At 49.4% G+C, this 19,433-nt stretch overlaps 1 protein-coding gene across 2 annotated transcripts in view; it reads right to left on the minus strand.

Annotated features, from left to right (window-relative positions):
* Ccdc88c (coiled-coil domain containing 88C) overlaps nucleotides 1-19,433 on the minus strand; it is a 127,305-nt gene that overhangs the window by 70,679 nt on the left and 37,193 nt on the right. The window contains exon 4 of one of the 2 annotated variants that reach the window (XM_013346728.2): nucleotides 10,906-10,975. In XM_013346728.2, the coding sequence (XP_013202182.2) occupies nucleotides 10,906-10,975 (70 nt within the window). Of the gene's footprint in view, nucleotides 1-4,781; nucleotides 4,869-10,905; nucleotides 10,976-19,433 lie in introns of those variants that run through there. The other variant, XM_026780707.1, reaches the window with a different exon arrangement.

The following is a 19,433-nucleotide window of genomic DNA, read 5'->3' on the forward strand; positions in this document are numbered from 1 at the left end:
TTTAGATAGAAAAGGGGAGATGATGTAGGATTCCCTTATGTACACTGTGAATATGTTTTATTACCATTGGTTAACAAAGAAGCTTCTTTGGTCTATAGCAGGGCAGAATATAGCCAGGCTGGAAGAGATAGAGAAGAGACAGGCAGAGAGAGATGCTGACGAAGGAGAAAGATGTCAGTCACCAGCTATAACCTTATCAGTAGGCCACAGCCAGGCAGTAATTCACAGATTAATAGAAATGGGTTAATTTAAGATGTAAGAGTTAGCTAGAAATATGCAAAAGCTATAGGCCAAACAGTGTTGTAATCAATATAGTTTCTGTGTGACTATTCAGGTCTGAGTGGCCAGGAAATGAACAAGCAGCCTCCGCTTAGAGGCAGTAACCTGTGAACGCGTGCTAATTCCTGACCAAGACTTCACTGAACTCAATTCTGTGGCATTAGCATGGTTGTCAAGCCTCAAAATAGGGAGCTAGGAGATCACCCCTCTACACCCGCGAAGCACCTCCCAGCCTTGGGTGGGGCCTGAGGCCATCTTCTTGTTCTCAGTGACACATCAGAAGATGAGGTTCAGTGTTGTGGATCCATATATGATGGCCTTCTTTTTGCCCAAAGACTCTAATCCACACATTACCATGTTCCCTTCTTATCACTGAGAAAAAAATAAAAATCAAGCCTTCCACATTGGTTCTAATTAGAGAAAAAGGGAAATTCCATGTCCAAGAGCTAACACTTCAAGTCAGGCCAATGGGATGCTCTGGGCATCCCAGTCACCAAGTACCTCCTTCCCCTCTGAGTTTCACAGATTACTGGCAGGCAAAAGGCCCTTATGTGCCCTTGGGTAGCCACAAAAGCACTGGCTCCTAGCCCTACAGTGAGAGATACATAGCCCCTCCTTCCATGCTGACCTTCCCCTATCACTGGACCTGAGACAAGGGAAGAAAATGCTTGTGGAGCTCGAGCTCATGCAGAAAATCTTTATTCACGCCCAGGACCAAAGGATCTAATTGTAGCGTCCTTTAGAATAACTGAGACAGCTCCAGTGATGCACTGGAACAGCAGACTAAAACAACAGGGAGTGGTGGCCTCGAGGAGTGCAGGCCCATCAGATGGGAGGAGCAAGCTCTGTGCCCTACAGACAGTGGTGACAGCTCACAGTACTGTACATACACTCCAAAGAGGTTATAGGGAGGACTTGGGTGGTCTCACCAGGGTTCAGTGTTTGAGTGATAGGCAACCTAAGGGGCCTAGGTTGACCAACAAACACTATGAATGGACCAAGATGTCATGGTGAGGTGCATTTAGTCTGTAATTGTCAATGAAAACAAATCTAAGTGTGGAGGGAGTGCTGGGTAGGCCTGATGCTAGTGCCAAGAACACAAGCAAGTGTTCTGACAACAAAGGGTTTAGAACCCTGCACAAATGTGAGGGCTCAAAACTACACCGAGGGGCTGCAGAAATGGATCAGCAGCTAAGAGCACTGGCTGCTCTTCCACAGAACCCAGATTAGATTCCCATAGCATTTCACAACTGTCTGTAACCCCACTTCCAGGAGATCTAATGCCCTCTTCTGGTATCCATGGGTACCAACACATAAGTGGTGCACAGACATATATGCAGACAATATGCCCATATACACAAAAAAGAATTCAAATAAACAACAGTAAAACCCAATGAGGTCAGCAAAAGAGCAAGTGTGGCACTCCCTTGGCACCCTGCCATCACGCATGTGCTACCCCAAGCCACTCATTAACTCAAGAAGTCACCAGAATTAGGGAAAAGCAAAGGAAGAGCTAGGCATGAGGGCACGCACCTACAGCAGCACTGGAGGGACTGAAGCAAAGAGGATCATGGGTTCAAAAGGCTAGCCTGGGATACATGGTAAGACCTGTTTCAAAATAAGACAAGACAGCATCAGCAGATGGCTTAGCAGGCGAAGTCACCTGCCACCAAGCCTGATGGCCCAAGTTTGAAGGAAAGGACTGGTTCCTCCAAGTTATCCTTACCTTCCTCACATGAAGGTACACACACAGAGACAAATGAATAGAAATGTAATATAAAAATTTAAAAGACAAAAAGGCTAAATGTTCTCTCTGTAGAGCATTGTTTGAAAAATAAGGTATTTTTTTTTTTCTTGCAGAAGGGAACAAAGGCTAAAAAACAGAGGATTAAGCTTAGGGAAAAAAATTCCTAAATGAAACAATGGAAATAAAGCCCACTGGAGATAAGCAGGATCCCAACCCTGAGTCACACCCGTGGCCCGCTTGGTGCTTAACACTGGCAGGCTGCGTGCTTTTACCTAGGATTCCTCCCTAAGGAAAGCCTGGAATTCATGCCGGAGTCCACTCCTCCCTACGGCCACTGAAAAGCAGATGCCTGTTTCTTTCAAGATTCCACTAGGAAAGAAAAGCAACTCTTCTCATAAGTCTCCCAGGCTACAGGCTGAACTAGTTTTAACACACAGCAGAAGACTCTCCGGAGTCCCTGCAGGCAAGCGGGCTGGGTAACTCAATTGGCACCCGAGGACAACCTGCTCCCTGCCAGCTCCTACTGTGCGCTGGAAGCATAATAGACAAGTCTTCTGAATGCTGATGACGTGGACACAGATGAGCAAGCCGTCAGTTTCAAAGATCTAATGGGCTGGAGAGATGGCTCAGCGGTTAGGAACACTGGCTGCTCTCCTGGACCCAGATTTACAGATTTGGTTCTCGGCACCCACATAGCAGCTAACCACTGCCCATAATTCCAGTTCCTGAGGATCTGACACTCTCTTCTGGCCTCCATGTGCATACACACATGGTGAATAGACAGGCATACCTCGTGCGCGCGCACAGACAGACAGACAGACACACACACACACACACACACGCACGCACGCACGCACGCACGCACGCACGCACTCTGGGGACCCAGAAAAAGAACTTCTAGTTTGCAGTGCCAGGCACAGGAAACACCATCTGCAAAGGTCCAGAGGTAAGAAAGCATGTTTCTCAAATTTTGAATGTTTTGTGGTTAAGCTTACTGGAGCTGGTTTCCACAGAGACGGTGCTAGGAGTAAAACAATATCATTTTCTAGGCCAGATGATTCACAAGCAACCCCAGGTAGTGAAGTCAGACACCCACTCTAACCTTAAGTTTTGTCAAGGGAACCCCAGAGAGTCTGAGTCAGTGGTGGAGTCTAAGAAAATCCCACCAGCTTGCTTAGATTCACCCAGTTTGTCCCAGGCAGAGTGGAAAGCAGCAGACGTGCTGATCAACAAACGCACAAACCCGAAAGATGCACACAGCACCTGGCTCCAGGAACAAGAGGAAAGTATCTGCTCTCATGCACGGTGTGAGGGTGAAGGGGCAGTGGCAGCAGTTATACCGTGGAGCTGGGCTAGCTCAGAGGTGTGAGGGTGGGGTGGATAGTGGCAGCCTCCAGGAAGGTAGGAAGGAAACACTGGGGATCTGGACAGGGTCAAAGAAGAGAAGGGCTGCATGGCTAACTTAGCAAGCAGAGGACCTGCAAATTAGCCAGGTTTGCGGGGAGGAAGCTTAGACCCAAGAGTACCGGCCTGAGCTTGTGGAGATACGCTACAGCCACGATCACTGTACCTCAGTATCATGTACTATGGCTATCATTGTGTTAACCCCAAAACAGCCCCGGAAGGACAACTTTATCTCCTCCATCTTACAGACAAGAAGGAGGAGGCTGAGTCAGAGCTTCAGGCTGCCCCCAGCCTGCCTACCTCCTCCCTAGCAGCCCAGCACTTACTGATCAAGTGTTTCCCCACAGTTCACTCACTGATCTTATCTGTTGCAGGAGATCAGCTAAGATAACAGTGTTGGTTTCCATAGATAGATGCCTGTCTTAGTAATTCTATCTTCTGTTCTCCCCTGACTTTACATGCTAGGGAGGACCACTAACTCTGCTTCCCCTGGCTTGCTGTTTAAGAAGCGGTCGTTTCATAAGCACGATTACAGGGCTGTCCCGTTTGTGAAAACAACAGTTTGAACATGATTATCAACGGTCCTCATGTATATCCAGGGGCTCACCCAAGAAGTTGGCTCTGGGACCTTCCTGGAAGTTCTGCCTAACATGAAGGCAGTGATTTGCTATTATTTAGACAGTCAGAATAGCCTTCCAGGGTACCACCATGGAATCATGCGCAAAACTGTTCATGTGTGGGAACATGGACAACCTGTACCATCCATGCCCCACTCAAGGGGTAGGAAGCAGGCTCACATTCTGGGGTGGGGGTGGGGTTTGGTTAGATTTCTTAGCCACTGAATGTGATCACACATGACACCCACCTGGCACCAAAGAAACCATGCAATCCCCTATTTGTTTATTTAGTCACTCAACAAACATTATCAACTAGAGACTTTGGTAGGCACAGAGCTACACTTCTGTGTAGAATGGTGCAGAGCTGCCCCCAAGTGCCCCTGACCAACCACACACTCCCATCCCAGTGTCTTCCATATTAAATCTGTCCTATGCCTCTGAGTGCCCTGGTAAAACCACACAGGACAGAAGATAGGTGTCCCCAGGTTATGCAGAGCCATTTGTAACCACAGGAACCCTCAGGACACCCTCCCCATCCCAGCTTGTTCCTACCAGCCTGGGGCCACAGAAGTTGACAGAAAATTCACCAAGCAAAGAATAGGAGAGGAAAACACATCCACACAGTTTGCCCAGGAGGAGATGAGGGGCTGTGCAGCAGGAACACATTAGAGTCGAGGGACCTCCCGGCACCAGATGGAGAACTCTAAGCGCAGACATCAGGGAAAGACAGAGACCTTTGACAAACAACATCTCGTCCTTCAGTCTCCTCTTCCGACTTGGTCGGCTGCAGCCACAGAGAGCAGAACTTCTAGAAGCCATGGCGGTGGTGGTTGAGGCTCTCTCTGGGCTCCACTACTCCAGGAAGTTTACTAAACAAAGCTTGGTTTCCAAGCAGGCCCTGCTGGCCAGAGGGCTGGCCCTGGGCTACTGTGCTGGTATGGGCATGCGGAAACCAAGCTCCATCTGTTCCTAGGAGGCATGGCATGGGCTTCTACTGTCCAGGCCACCAAGCCAGCACTGCAGCCGGGCAAAGGGACACAGGGAAGTCAGGAGGAAGCTAACAGACCCTGAGAACATCAGGATGCTATCCTGAACAAACAGGAGACACCAGAGTGATTAAAATTCCAGGAAGAGGAAGAATTTTTAAAAATTTTGCAGCTAATTTTCTCACTGCTGTGACAAAGGGTGCACTCAGGCTCACGGCTTGAAGGAATCCGGCCCTCACGGCAGGGCAGGTGTGGCGGCAGGTGAGGCGGCTCTCATGTAGAAGACCTGATTCAGCCCTGGACTTCATATTCCACAGCATGGCGCTGCCCCTACTCTCTCTGGAAACCCCGCTCACAGACACACTCAGGCTCCCAATCTAATCAAGTTAAGGAAGATTAGCCATTAATTCTTACGTTTTCTCCCTCCTTGTTCAAACAACTTAAGGTTTTCACGATCTACAGTCAGCCAGACCTTTGTGGGTAAAGGTGCCTGTGACCAATAGACTAGCAAGTTGAGTTTAAACCCTGGACCCCTACATGAGGGGAGGAGAGAACCAACCCCTAAAACGTCGACATCTGCAGCTATACATTTACACCGTGGCACATGTGCACACAAAGTAAGTGTAATAAGTAAACAAACAGGGTTAGCAGTAAAGGCCTGGATAAATGAAATAAAAACAAGGGCAGGCTGGGGAAAGGACACAAGAACGGCTCAGCAGCCCCATGGAGACTCTTAGCAGCTTCACCACCCCACAGCAGTCAGTTCTGAGGAAAGCAACCTAAGGAAGAAGGCCAATCATGACAAGCAGAGCCTGGGCCACTGCAGGAAGCAGCCAGTGAAACAAGCACCCTGCCTTGGTACCTGCAGTTGGCTGTGCAGCGAGAGGTTGCTATGGGATCCAGGAACTTCAGGGCCAGCCCTGAGAGGGGTAAGGAGGTAAGGCTGCCTCAGAGCCTTCCTCCGAGCTCCTCCCACCCCTTACACCCCTCTTCACCTCTATAGTCTGAATGGCCTGTGTGTAGAAGTGTGTAGAAGGGGTGATGGCAGGGTGGAACTGGTAAGAGACCGAAGAGATGGGGACTAATGGGAGGTCTAAAGTTAGGTCACTGGGGCATGCCTTGATGATGGAGGAAGGTCACTGGTTAATAAAGAAATGGGCCAAGGCAGTTTCTTTATTAACCAATGACCTTCCTCCATCACCTTGACCCTGGACATTTCTTCCTCTGCTTCCTGGCCCTCATGTGGGCAGTTTTGCTCCAACATATGCTTCAAGGTCCCAAAGCAACTGAATTAAGGGCTGATCATCCAACATGATCCAAAGTAGACCACCCCCTGTATAAGGCGATCGCTCATCTCAAGTATTAGTTCCATGACAGAAAACAAGCACAACTTAACTTCTCCATTAAGTGTTCATCAAAGCTCTGCCCAGACACCACCTCCTCCATGAAGCCCTTCTGACTTGCTCGGGTAAGATTAATTATGCCCCCCTGTACACAGTAGCATGCTGTCATGCCGGTATACCCATCATTATGGATTTTCCTCTTTCACCTCCCTGCTCAATACACACTGAGGGCTTTTCTATGGCTCCAGGGCCCCTGGATCCAGTACAGGGAGCATCTGAACAGCAAAGGCTGAAGAGCAGGTTCGGGCTGAACCCCTTCTGCAAGGCTCCAGCCAAGAGGCAGCCAGCCAGGATGAAAAAAAGACACAAGAGCATTTGGGTCTCCGTGGGAGGGTCAGAAACCAGGCCTCCGCTTCCTTAACCAGAGCAGAGACATCACAGGATCCCACACTTGGCCAAGGAGGAAAGATATACACAGAACACTCTGAGCCCTCCACGGGCCCTGCCTGCTGCTGGAGACCTTTCTCAACCGCCACACCAGGAACACTTGGGACCAACGGCCGATCCACTGACAGCTGGTTTCAAGAGCTGCAGCTTGTATTCACAGACAGGTCCCTACGGAGCACACATACAGGGTCACAACCCCTCCACAGCACCCCCACCCCCACCCCTGAATCTGAATTGACATTCAGAATGAGCATAGCAATGGTAGTGGCTTGTCCTGCTTGGGAGCTATGGTCAAAAACCCTTAAAGATAACCATCTGCATGATGTATGGTTTAAACATGGTTACCTAGGAAACCTCTGTGCTGCATGCATGTCTCCCTCTCTCAACAGGGTCTCTGCACCGTCATGGCTCCTTCTTTTCTATTCGTGCTAATGCAGATGAGATCAGCAATTTATGAGTATGTAAACCACCACTGCGCTTGGATACAAGCCCTGGACGAAGAAACAAAGTTCTCTTCCAGACCGTTCTTTGCAGCATCACAGAAATTAATTTGCTAACCCTTTGGCTTCTTGTCAGACAATCCGTCTTTCTGTGTGGGGAGGGGCAGAGTGGCAGGCCTAGGGGCTGAGAAACCAGAAGTGTCCTATGCACCACCCCACCTCATTCTACAGTCAGAGCTGACATGGGCCGTCGATCTTCCTAAGGCTTCGACAGAGCACTCTCACCAGCAAACCAAATAAATGGGCTTGATGGTTATGCAGCTGGCAAGCTGGTGTGGCTGTCTCTGTGGGCCATCTTGGGCCTAAGGAAGAGACAGCTGTTACGGAGCAGAGATTAACCACCACCCGAATGACCTTTTATGTATCCAAGTCTGTGGTTGAACAACTGAAGGAAGCCGTAGGAAGCTGTTAAAAGGAGTAGCATATGGAGAGACAGGAAGAGATGGGGGCATGCCTCCAGCACATAGGCCGTGGCTCTGCGTGTTTGCCAAGCAGTTATTTCACACCAGACCCTGATCTAGGCACAGACTATCCACTCAAGGGAGCTAGGGAAGAAGGGAAAACAGGACAGGAAGAATGGGACAGGCTGGTGAGGGTCAAAGAGACCAGGAGGGCCTTGCTGAGGAAGCTCAACATGCAAGGACTTGAAATGGGCTGCCCCCATGGGTGCCTGAGAGAGGAGGTAGCAAGCAAGAGAAGAGCAGTCGGTGGCACCAGGAGGGTATGTCACAGTGGATTCCATTGTGGTACGTGTGCCAACAACACAAAAGTAACCTCAACCAGCAGAAAGCTATGATTAACAGCATGGTGTGAGCCTCTGCCAAAAAAAAAAAAAAGGTTCAAATGCACCCCTTTTTAGATGCAGGAGACGGGAGTGAAAAAGCCAATTCTCTCTACCCCAGGGCAGCTACACAATTCCTTTAAAATGCTAACCCTGTTCTTTGTTTAAAAGGAAACACAAAATATTTCACACATCTATTTTTAAAACTTAAAACTGAAAATACGATTCCATAAATACCGCCTGGGATTTGTGTTTGCATCTTCTTGCTGGCAGATGACTCCTGCCATCCCCTCCCCTGACTCTCAGAACCCCTCGGGAGCCCTGTCAAACCTACTCATCCGTGTGTCGTGGGGAGGCCACCTCTGCCCTCAAAGGCAGCCTGCTGAGGCCCCTGTCTAGCATGTCATTCAGACCCGCCTAGGTCTCTGAACTTAGGCGTGAGTGCCAATTTTTGTTTTAATATGCAGTGCTCCAGGCGTCTCCTCACCACTTCTCCTTAGAGCTGGACCCAGGGTCTCTGGAACGGGTGAGCATTGGTTCTTTATCACAGAGGAGCCCTGGGACCATTCACCTCACCTGCTGACAAACACTGAATAGCAGCTACCCCATGGACTGAGGTGAGGGTTATACAATTCTATGCACTTGTGGGGAAAAGCACTAGCGTGAACGATACACTTAAAACTGGGGGGAATCTGAGAAACAAAATATGCAAATAAAGCTAGGTTTTGGTTTTGGTTTCAAATCGGGCTGACAAAATGGCTCGGCAGGTAAATTCATTTATCACCAAGCCTGATGACCCAAGTTTGATCCCTAGACTCTATATGGTGGAAGGAGAGAACGAACTCCTGCAAACTGTCCTTTGATAGCCACATGCTGCCATGGCCCATCGGCCTGTGCCCCCCCCTAAAATAAATAAACAATATAATTTAAAAAGAATCTACTTTTCTCTGGGTATTCTGGGTTGGTGCCACACAGGAACAAGGACTTGTTTTCCCTAACATGGTCACTCTGTCTCTGGTAGAGGTAAGGGACCCTGAGGAAGAGAGACAAAAGGCGTCCAGATCTGGAAGCAACAGGAAGATAAGGAAGTGGCACAGATGACAGGGTGGTCAGGCAGGGCAAGGAGAATTCGTTTATTACGTTGATCCGTTCACCACAGACACTTTTCTCAGCAATTGCCGAGCTGGGGTGTGTGCTACAGACAGGAACTCAGGCCCCAGAGAGCCTGAGCTGCCAATCAGCTGTTCTGCTTATCAGCTAGTGACAAGGGTGTGTGCACACATAAATTCCACACCTATATAAATGAGAATGACACTGACACACCCAGGAGCACACTGTCATTTCCACACTTTAAGACGTGTTCAAAGGCTGGTACAGGAGCAGCTGTTCTGTTCTCTGGCTCCTCCAGTGCCCTCAAAGCAGACAGAATGGCAGCCCTTGCTGGCACAGCCAACCTTACAAGGTATAATACCCCTATCTGCTGGTTAACACATCAACCCCTCATCAACCTGGAAGGCAACAGTTCCCCATCATCACCATTCGAGTCTCACAGGACCCAAGTGTCCCTGAGGTTCAGGGGTGCTGGACAGACCACAGCTGGCATTCTCCACCTCTTTTTGGAGGGCCATAAGCTGAATCCAGAGTCGGGGAACCAAATGTTCCCGTTCCTGATGCAATGGGATAGAATGGGGAGGGTCGTCCTCACAGGCAGGAGCCACCAAGCAACCTGGTGGACATGGAAGGGCCACCACGTCAAGCTGCTGCTGAACGCTTATGTGCCAGTGCCAAGGATGTCTTTTTTTGAGTGTACAGAAAAAAAAAAGAAGAGGTGGACATATTGCCAGCTGGAGCCCAAAAGGAGTGTCCTACCTACTTAAGCTGTACAAAGATATCTCTGCCGACTCCAAGGTTGTGCCACCAAACGAACTGCTCTTTTAGAAGTCATGTCCTTGGTTGGTCACTGGGTTTATTTTTCCTCCAGTATCACGGCAACTTAGGGACTGTCCCAGTCAGGAGAAAGGTCAGGCAGACCCTGGGAGGCCAAGGAGCAGCCCACAGAAGGAAGCTCCTTCCGTGAAAACTGCTGACTCTCAGGACCCCTGGCCTCAGCCCATCCTGCAGGCCTAGTTCCCTTGCTTGTCCTAACACCTCATGGACTTCAGAGTTCTAAGCAACCAAGGAACAAGGAGGAACCAGCAGGAGGAGCTCGGACCCCAGGGCGCACACTGGGTGCCGCAGTGCGACAGTGTGTAAAGGAGGCCACCCATCACCTTTTCACCTGGAAATTACCTGCACGTGGAATGAGCTGTGCTGTGACACCTAGGAGGCGTCAGGAGGATTTGCCACTTTACAGACTTACTGAGTCCAAGACCAGAGGGGCTCAGAACCCTCGCCCACCAGGTGCTCTCAGTCCAGTGAGGGACATGGGACAGGGGAGGGACACTGGCTCCCAAAAGGGTGCTTGCTTCCAATCTAGGGACGCATCCATCACACTGGAATCTGGTGCCGTGTTTACAGGAGTAGAGTCTGCAGAGCCCATCACAATTCAGACTCCCAAAGTCAGACCCACATTCTCAGAAGGAACACAGCAAAGGCCCGTCTGTCTCTGCCTTGCATCTAAGGGTGGAGGGATTCACTCTCCAAGGTAAGAAATGCATGCCTGGCCTAAAGTCTCACCAAGACCATCACGTGTTTCACTGTGCTGGCTCTAAGCTGGCAGCCAGAGCTGTGGCTAACAGCTGTCCAAACCGATGGCATTGCCCAGGCACTACAGAAGGTGGGGGTGGGGTGCTTGCACTCACCAGACAGTGGATCTTTGCCAATCATCAAAACATTTGGCAAATTCATTACAATCAGCTGCTGGAGAACTTCCTATAGAGACAAAGAGAGAACGACACCGTTAAAGAAGACAAGGGTAAAGAGCCATTAGGTAAATCACAGCTAATCAAGTCACTAGAGAAGTGTGCAGCCACTACATGGCAACCGTGAAGGCCCTAAATGATAGGATGAACCATTCAACACAGAGTGTAATCATTCTGTCTTGCTCATCAAATAAAAATGGAGGCTGCATATGTAGAAACTTGCTAGGTCTAAACTTCTTTTCAAAAGCTATACAGAATTGGTTTTGTTCCTATAGCAGGTGCAGTTAAAACATAATAGGGAATAAATAATGGAGATGCTACTGAGCCTTTACAAGCTGAGGGCGGAGGATCTAAGCATGGGATGAGGCTTTGGGGCAAGTTCTAGAAGAGAATTTGTTTTTCCACACGGAGTGACCTTCAGCCTGATCAGAAAAGGTGGCCTTGGGGACAGTTGCCTCCTGACCCGCGTACAAAGGCCCCTGAAAGAAGGTGGGGCAAGGCTTCCTATCTGTGGGTCTTTTAGGAGCTGTGCTCTGGCCAGGGGAGGCAGCACTGCCACACACAGCCCTGGTCATTCCCCGGGGTTGGGCATATCCAGTCTTCCTCCCTGCTTAGAACTGCTTTTCACGGATCCAGAAAAGAAAAACCCAAGTCCTGAGCTCCAATACTCAGATGAAAATTGAGGCATGGCCGGGGTGGCGCCAACAACAGGCAGATCTTCAGAGATCACCGGCCAGCCTAGTAGTGAGCTCCAGATTCAGTGAGAGACTCTGACTTTATAATGATGATGATGATGATGATGATGATGATGATGATGATGATGATGATGATGATGATGATGATGATGATGATGATGAAGGTGATGATAAGTGGAGTGATAGAAGAAGACATCCAACATCACCTCTGGCTCCATGTGCATGTATGGGGAGACACACATGCACACACGCACACATCAAAAGAAAACTCCGGTTTTATGGAAGACTGGTGGAAAAGAGTGGGTGCCTTTGAAAAGGGTTTCTCCTGAGAGGCAGCCTGAGTCTGACTTCTCTGCTGCACGGAGGGGGAGGCAGCGGCTGTGTTCAGCAGGCTTCCCACTGGCATTTGAGAAACAAACTCACTACCTAGTGGGCTAGTCTCACAGCTGAGCACCTCAAAACCATCTCAGAAGCATGAGGTGAGACACTTGACAGTGGGGACTATCTAGTACCTGGGCTCACATGTCACCTTGCCGACCATAGCTGTCATCTCAAACATACCTCGGTGGCAACACACAAAACTCTCCCAGCACAGGTGCAAAGAGCACATCTGGAGAATGGGGCTTTTAGGACACCGTGCCCATCCTTTTAGGCAGCTCCCTCCGTGGGGTCCTAGCATCAGGCTACCCTGGGAGATCAAGACCATTCCAAGTCCTGGAGGCTTTCCCGCCACCTTGTCCAAATCTCAAACCTTCATGCACCCTTCTATAAATGACGTGAGTATAGTAATAAACAATGCTTTCTTCACCATTTTCAAGGTAATCCGTCAAATCTCCAAGCTTTACTTTTGTGCTAAAATAAGCAAATATTACAAAGCACCATTAGGAAAACTGTCTTTCGAAACAGGAGGCTTAGATTCATTTAGTCAGTACTTCCTTATTTCTCTTAAGAAATATTATTTATGCAATAGAGAAAAAAAAAACGGTTTATGTCATGGTGGCGTATGCCAATAATTTCAGCATTCAAAAGGGTGTGGCATGAGAATTGCCGGGAGTTCCAGACCACCCTGGGCTACGCGACAAGACCCTGTCTCAAGAAACCAGTAGTAAAGAAACAATATTTATAAACAGGATTTTTAAAAGTGTTCCTTGTAAAACACCAGGAGTCTCCTAAGACCTAATTCAATGAAAAAACAAAACAACAACAACAAGAATAAAAACGCTAAAAGGCCATTAACCACCAGTTCCCTTAACGAAGCATCCATAACATTCCAGCAAAAGCAGGCTCAAAGGTTAGCATTGCCAATAACAAGCAACTTGAGATACATAGTTAATTTCAATTTCTCCAGAAGCCCACTTTAAAAAGATAAATAAAAGTAGAAGTATTTTCATAATAATACTTTTAAGCCAGTGTATCTAAATGTAATCATAAAACAAGATAAAAATTACTGAGTCATTTTACATTCTTTCTCACAGGATCTTTAATATTCACAGTATATTTTACACTTAGATCACCCAATTTATATGCAATTTGGAAAAACGTGAAGTGTACATAGATTTAATAAATTTGTAGCTAAACAAGTAGATTTCAATTCCCTAGTTGTTCCAAATACACTTAGGAATATCTTTTTTTTTTCTTTTTTTAAAATTAGGACGAACTAAAACAGTAATTTGTATTCCCAGATGTACCAGTCACATCCCAAAGCTCCGACAGCCACAGACAGCTACAGGGTCCCCAAGAGTAACAAGGTACTCTGTGGCCCATGAGTTCCCTTGCACCTTTGACCTCCCCCAACAAAGTCCAGCAAAGTGTTGGGGCTCCCGCAGGGCTGGAGCCTCCCTCCAGGACGGGCCTCAGCCTACTGGGGACGTGAGCAGGGTGCTGACGAGAGCCCCCTCTGCCTGGCACTCAGAACAGAAAGCCACTGTGAAGCAGCTGACACAGTCTGCTTGGGACACCTGGTCCCACCCCGGCTGGCTGTGAGGACCAAGGCTGGCTATGCTGGAGTGCGGCCCAGTGCTGAGCTCTCCACAGTCCCCCAGACCCAACCACCCCAAAAGACCACAGCGACATCCTGACATGGGGATGAGGGAGCCTTAACCAAGGCTTGGGTTTAACAAGCCGTCCTTCCAGAGGGCACCCCTGCCCTACTACCCCTGAGTAGGGTGGGTAAGAGTCTGCACCCTCCACCCTGGACTTAAGATCTGCTGTCGCAGCCGCACATAGGAGACCGGGGGAACCCCAGATTTTCCTAAATGAAAGTGGACTAAATCCAATCCTGGAATGGCCCACTGGCAGTTAGTTGCTTGAAACAATCCCCCAAATCTGGGTCAGAGGAGGGTGTGTGCATCCTGCAGAGGCAGCCTGAGCCCCAGAGAGGAGCCAGGCAGGAGAGTACTTAATATTATAATAGGCACCGTTTCTGCCATACTAATCTGGGCTTCAAAAGCAAATGCAGGACCTCATCAATTGCTCGAGACCAAGGGGAGCAGCTACAACCCTGTCAAGGAGGGTCTGCCATACCAGCTTTGATAGGCCTCAGGACAGTCCCTGCGTCTGCACTATGAACAAGCCAGAACCACAAACTGAGCCTCCCTCCATTTTGACCCTGACCGGCAGGATAGCATAAGGTGGCTACTGTCAAGGTCTGTGGTTTTCAGCATGCCCCAGAAGAGTTAAGAATATACTAGGCGTGCCGGCTTAGGTCTAAAACCCCAGGACAAGGCAGGGGCCTGTGGCTGGGGAGACCCAGAAGGGCACTACACAGAGCACTACACATCAGCAAAGGCAGAGCTGGAGCCTCACTGTAAGGTTCAAACAGCCAGTCAGGCCTATCAGCCTTTGCCATACATTTGAACAGAAGATTCTTTCTCTGTAAAGGTGGGAGAAATGTAAGGTACTAGAAGAGTCAGGAGAACACCAGGCGGGCATGGTGGCACTTGCCAGAAACCCCAGAAAACAGAGGAAAACAGAGACAGAAGATTACCACAAATTCAAGGCCAGCGTGGGAGAGAGAGTAAAATCACGTCTCAAGACACCAAAATCCAAGCCAGGTGTGGTGTTGCACACCTACAAGCCCAGCATTTGGGAAGTGTACACCTATAATCCTAGCATTTCGGAGGTTGAGGCAGGAGGATCACCATGAGTTTTAAAGCAAGCTTAGAATTCAGAAGGGAGTTTCAGGCCAGCCTAGGCTATAAATAAGACTGTCTCCAAGAAACAAAATGAGGAGCGGGATTGGGATAAAACTACTCTTGTATGTATGTGTGGGGGAGGTTGGTGTGGGACTTCCAGATCAAGAACAGGGATTTCAACCAACCAGGCCGAGGTGGCGCACATCTTTAATCCCAGCACTCTAATCCCAGGTAGAGGCAGGTGGCGTCTGTGAGTCTGAGGTGAGCCTGGTCTACATAGCAAGCTCCAGGCCAACCAAGACTACACAGAGTGAGATTGTCTCCCAAGTCAATCAATCAAGCAAGCAAGCAAGCAAGCAAAAAATAATGATTCCATGAGAAATGGAAAGAACAACCCACAACCACCACCACCTGAGTGAAACTTTTTTTAAAAAATGTGTCTAAGTATTTTGCCCGCATAAACATATGGGCACCACATGCACACCTCGTACCCGAGGAGGCCAAAAGCGGGTATCAAGTCCCCTGGAATTGGAGTTAGAGGTGGCTGTGAGTCACCATATACGGGGTACTCACAAAGAACTTGGGGTCCCCTGAAAGAGTTAATGCTCTTAATGGCTGAGCCATCTCTCTAGCACCCTGAAACTGCATCTTATAGGTTGACAGTTTGTCCAGAAGGGAAAATAGGAGCTGCTGAAGCTAAGCGCTTAATCTTTGTAAGAGGCGCCACAGCAGCTGTTAATCCTGAATCAAGGGAAATCCCAAAAAGTTAAACACCCTGCACAGGCAGCAGGAGGAAAGTGATGCTCTTGGTTGCCAAGGAGATGGGGATGGTCCATATGGCAAAACTGCAAAGAATGTTCATGCTGACCTACCCAGACTCTCAGAGTCAAGACTAAAAGGCAGGAACATGCATGACATCAGCTTTGTATGAGCTACTCACACACACTTCAGGTCTAGTCTGAATTCAGATATTCACAGGACACAGATCTCACTGTGCCTGAGAATGGCAAGTAGGCCGAAAGCCACAGCACAGCAAAAGGAACACTGTCAAGGGCTTCCCAGTGGCAGGGGCCTTCTGGCCTGGGCTGTGGAGGATGCTTAGGAGCCTGAGAGATCAAGGACCAGGCTGACCAACTGTTCCAGGTGAGCAGCAGATCAAGCCCCAGGTTAGTGAACAGCACACTGAAGGACGCACAATCAGCTCTTCCACACAAAGCCCTGCAACACCAGCCAGGGCCCTCTCAGCTCCCAAACCTCAGGCAAAACACCAGTGCCCACGATCACATGCAACCTTCTCTCTCTCTCTCTAAATTTATTCAGCTGCCACTTCCACATTTTACTTGTCAATCAGCTCCCCACTCAGCCATCAAAAAGCCTCCAATGGCGGCAGTTGGGAAAACTGAATCAGAAAACATTCCTAAAAGATTTGCATTAAGACTTCCTTACAAAGCCTCTTTTATGTGGGTGTCTTCTCTCTCCCATACCGATGAGACACCAAACCCCCGAAAACCAAATGCTTCCCTCCGCAGAGTTATCTCCCATGCTTTCAACCCTGGCACTCTCTCCCACGATTTCCTTAAGATTCACAGCTTGTAGCTGTTAGCAGAAGATGAACTCTTTCAAAGTGGGAGGAAAAAAGGAAAAGTTCGGAACGTTTTATAATTTTCCATAAAACGTCCATAAGTGGAATACTGAATATAAATGTAAAAAACACATTCCGAGGTGAATCTATGATGCGGGCTTGAACGTGCTGTGCCCGTTTAAACTGTAAAGTCCCAAGAGTGGTCATCTGAGGAGCAAACTAAGCAAAACAAGGATCATTCCTCAATTCCCAAACTGTGTGTGACAGCCCACAGGAAAGGCCCACTGGTGTCAGATGCCTACAAACGCCATCAGGGCTCCACTGGGAGCTTTCCCTAGGAACTGCACCACACCGGCTCCACCCAGCGTGGCAGGAACTGAGCCCCACAGAGACCCTAAACCTGGGAGGAGCATAACACGGGTCATTTGCGCCGTGACAACGATGTGCGTTCCTCCACATGTTACATCTCAAAAATCTTTGACCAGTATTTGGCCAAGATAGTTCTCAGAACAACACTTCAACACTGTCCAGAACAAAAGCTGCCCTTCCAACATGGCTCCTGGGCCTTACTGATCTCTTCACGATTCTTACTAGAAGTACCCAGTCATCGGGAGGTTCCTGTCCCTCTCTTCTCCTATCACTCCTAAGTGGTGTCCAGGACAGGAATTGCCAGTATGCAGCGTCTGCAGGACCTGCTGTGTAGCACTCCTCAGGGATTTCATGGGAGGAACCAGAGTGAGGGGCAGGGCTGAGCGAGCTTATTATCCCCCACCAGTTTCTCCGCGGTCCAAACCAGGGCATCTCCTGCAGCTGACACTTGCTTCATACCTTCACTACAGCCTCATGACATTTCCAGCCTGCCGCTTGAGGCCAGGCCAGCATGCCTCCCACATTGCCACCCCTGAGAGGGCAACAGGGATTTAACCCCAAAATTGTGAGCCACAGAGAGCTTTGGGGGCCTGTTACGCCAGGACCACAGTTTTCTAATTTAACTGCCGTGAAGAAACATAAAATGCTGATTTATCCATGACACCTGCTCAAAGCACGACCCAGAGGACCAGGAGCTTGTAATTCCATCTGTACAGGGGCCTCCAGTCCTAACAGCCCCCGCTGACTGGGGCAGGAGTCCTGCTACAATCAGTGGGTAATGAAGTGCGTTAGTGTGAAGAGGCTGCCATGGAGCGCTGCTGATAGACCCAATCCATCTGTTCCGCCTCGTTTCAATTAATCCAGGGTCCCCAGGGCCTGAAATCAGCCCGGTCTGAACAAGCATGGCAGCACAGGTTTCTCTAATTAGGCCAAGCTGTGTTCTAGGATAAGGCAATTTTAAGGCCTGTCTGAGGTTAGTTACCAAGTCACCAGAAACCCTCTTCCAACAAAACAGAAACAAACACCAGCTGACTGAAGAGAACTGGGGTGGGGGGAGCCCCCAGAAAAGCCAGCGGCACCAGAAAAGGCAAATCAGCCCCTCTCTGAATCACAGTCTCCTGTAGCAGAATAGACTCCCTCAGCTTTTGGGGGGGGAGGGGCACCGGATGGATACAACACCCAGTGAGCATCTTCCTGCACCAGGAGCCCAGAGCTGCCAGCTCTGAGAGCAAGCCAGTGCACACCCACCAGGAAGAGCCCAAGGAGCTCAAGAGGGGTGGGCCCAGAGGACATTTCAAAAGTAACCCCAAGAAATGCCCGCCCTGCTCTTTAAAGGCTGTGTGATGCTCCTTATGGCTATGTGGATAGCTGTCTGTCTAGTGCAGGGAAGCAGACAGGGTGCAAGTGCTTGGGGAATCCTGTATGAGGTGAACACACGCCTGGTCGTGAGAACCCAGAGGGAGGCTTTGGGGACCGATGTCTCTCATGATGTCATCAGTAACCACATGTGTCGGGTGGCAGGTCTCAACTATACACAAAGTCCAACCAACGTCAGGAGATATGGAGAATTTGCTATTTTTTTGAAGTCTTATTTTAAATTATGTGTATGCGTGCCTGCGTGTGGCCGGGTGCCTATGGAACCTGGAGGTATTAGATCCCCTGGACTGAAGTGATATGAAGTTATTCGCCACTCAATGTGTGTGCTGCGAACGGGACTTGGGTCCTCTACAAGGGCAGTCTCCATTCTGAACTGCTGAGCCGTTTCTCAAAATCCATAACCAAACCAGCACAGCCTTATGGATTTCCTATAGAGCCAGAAAACAAGCCCAGAGGAGAAAAAAAATGGGAGGCCTAGCACCACATTTGGGTCTTGAAGCAGGACCCACTGGGCCCTGCCTTGGCTCTTTGTACCACACCACAGAGCTTTCGCTGCAGTGCCTAACAAGGACCAGCCTCCTGGGAAACGGAGGAGCACTCCGTAGCTGAGCCGAGAGAGCTGTCCTGTCCTCTGCCCACTTCTACTGTCAGCTTACGGGACAGCACGGCAGCCCTGGAGCGGGGGCTTACAAGGAGCCTGCTTACAAGGAGCTCAGAAGCAGGAGGAGACTGTTATCAATCAGGTCCTAAAACTCCTTTCTTTGGGCTTCCAGGAAAGGCCTGGTTTCCCTGGTGAGCAAGCAACAGAGGAGAAGAGAAGGCAAGGCTTCCTGGAGACGTGATTGTTGTGAGTGAGCCTGGCCTGTCAGGGGGAGATGTAACCTGCAGCAGTTCCTGAAGAACAAGGCACTTCTCCAGACCTCTGGTCATGCGGGAGGCTCTATGCTGCCTTCCCGGCAGAACCTTCTGCCCCGAGCGCCCCACTAGCTAGAGCTCAGTGACCGAGGCATAGCCTTCCCTCCACCTAGCAAGTGGCACCTCCTCAGCTACTACATCCCACCATACCTGGCACACTATCCTTACCCACTGCCCTTAGTTCCTTCATTTTGGGTCCAATGAAGCAACAGAGCAAGAGCAGCAGAAAATGCCCATGAGTCTCCATCTGCAGATGGCAGCCCACATCATGCAGCCGGACATGAGGGCCCCAAAGAGAACTGGGGTGGGGGCAGCACACGAGTCTACCATTGCACACACCGGGACAAGCTTAGGCCTTGTCACATGAGTACCCTGGGACGAAGGCCACCAATACTC

Source organism: Microtus ochrogaster, chromosome 1 (assembly GCF_000317375.1).
Source record: "Microtus ochrogaster isolate Prairie Vole_2 chromosome 1, MicOch1.0, whole genome shotgun sequence".
Lineage (NCBI taxonomy): Eukaryota > Metazoa > Chordata > Mammalia > Rodentia > Cricetidae > Microtus > Microtus ochrogaster.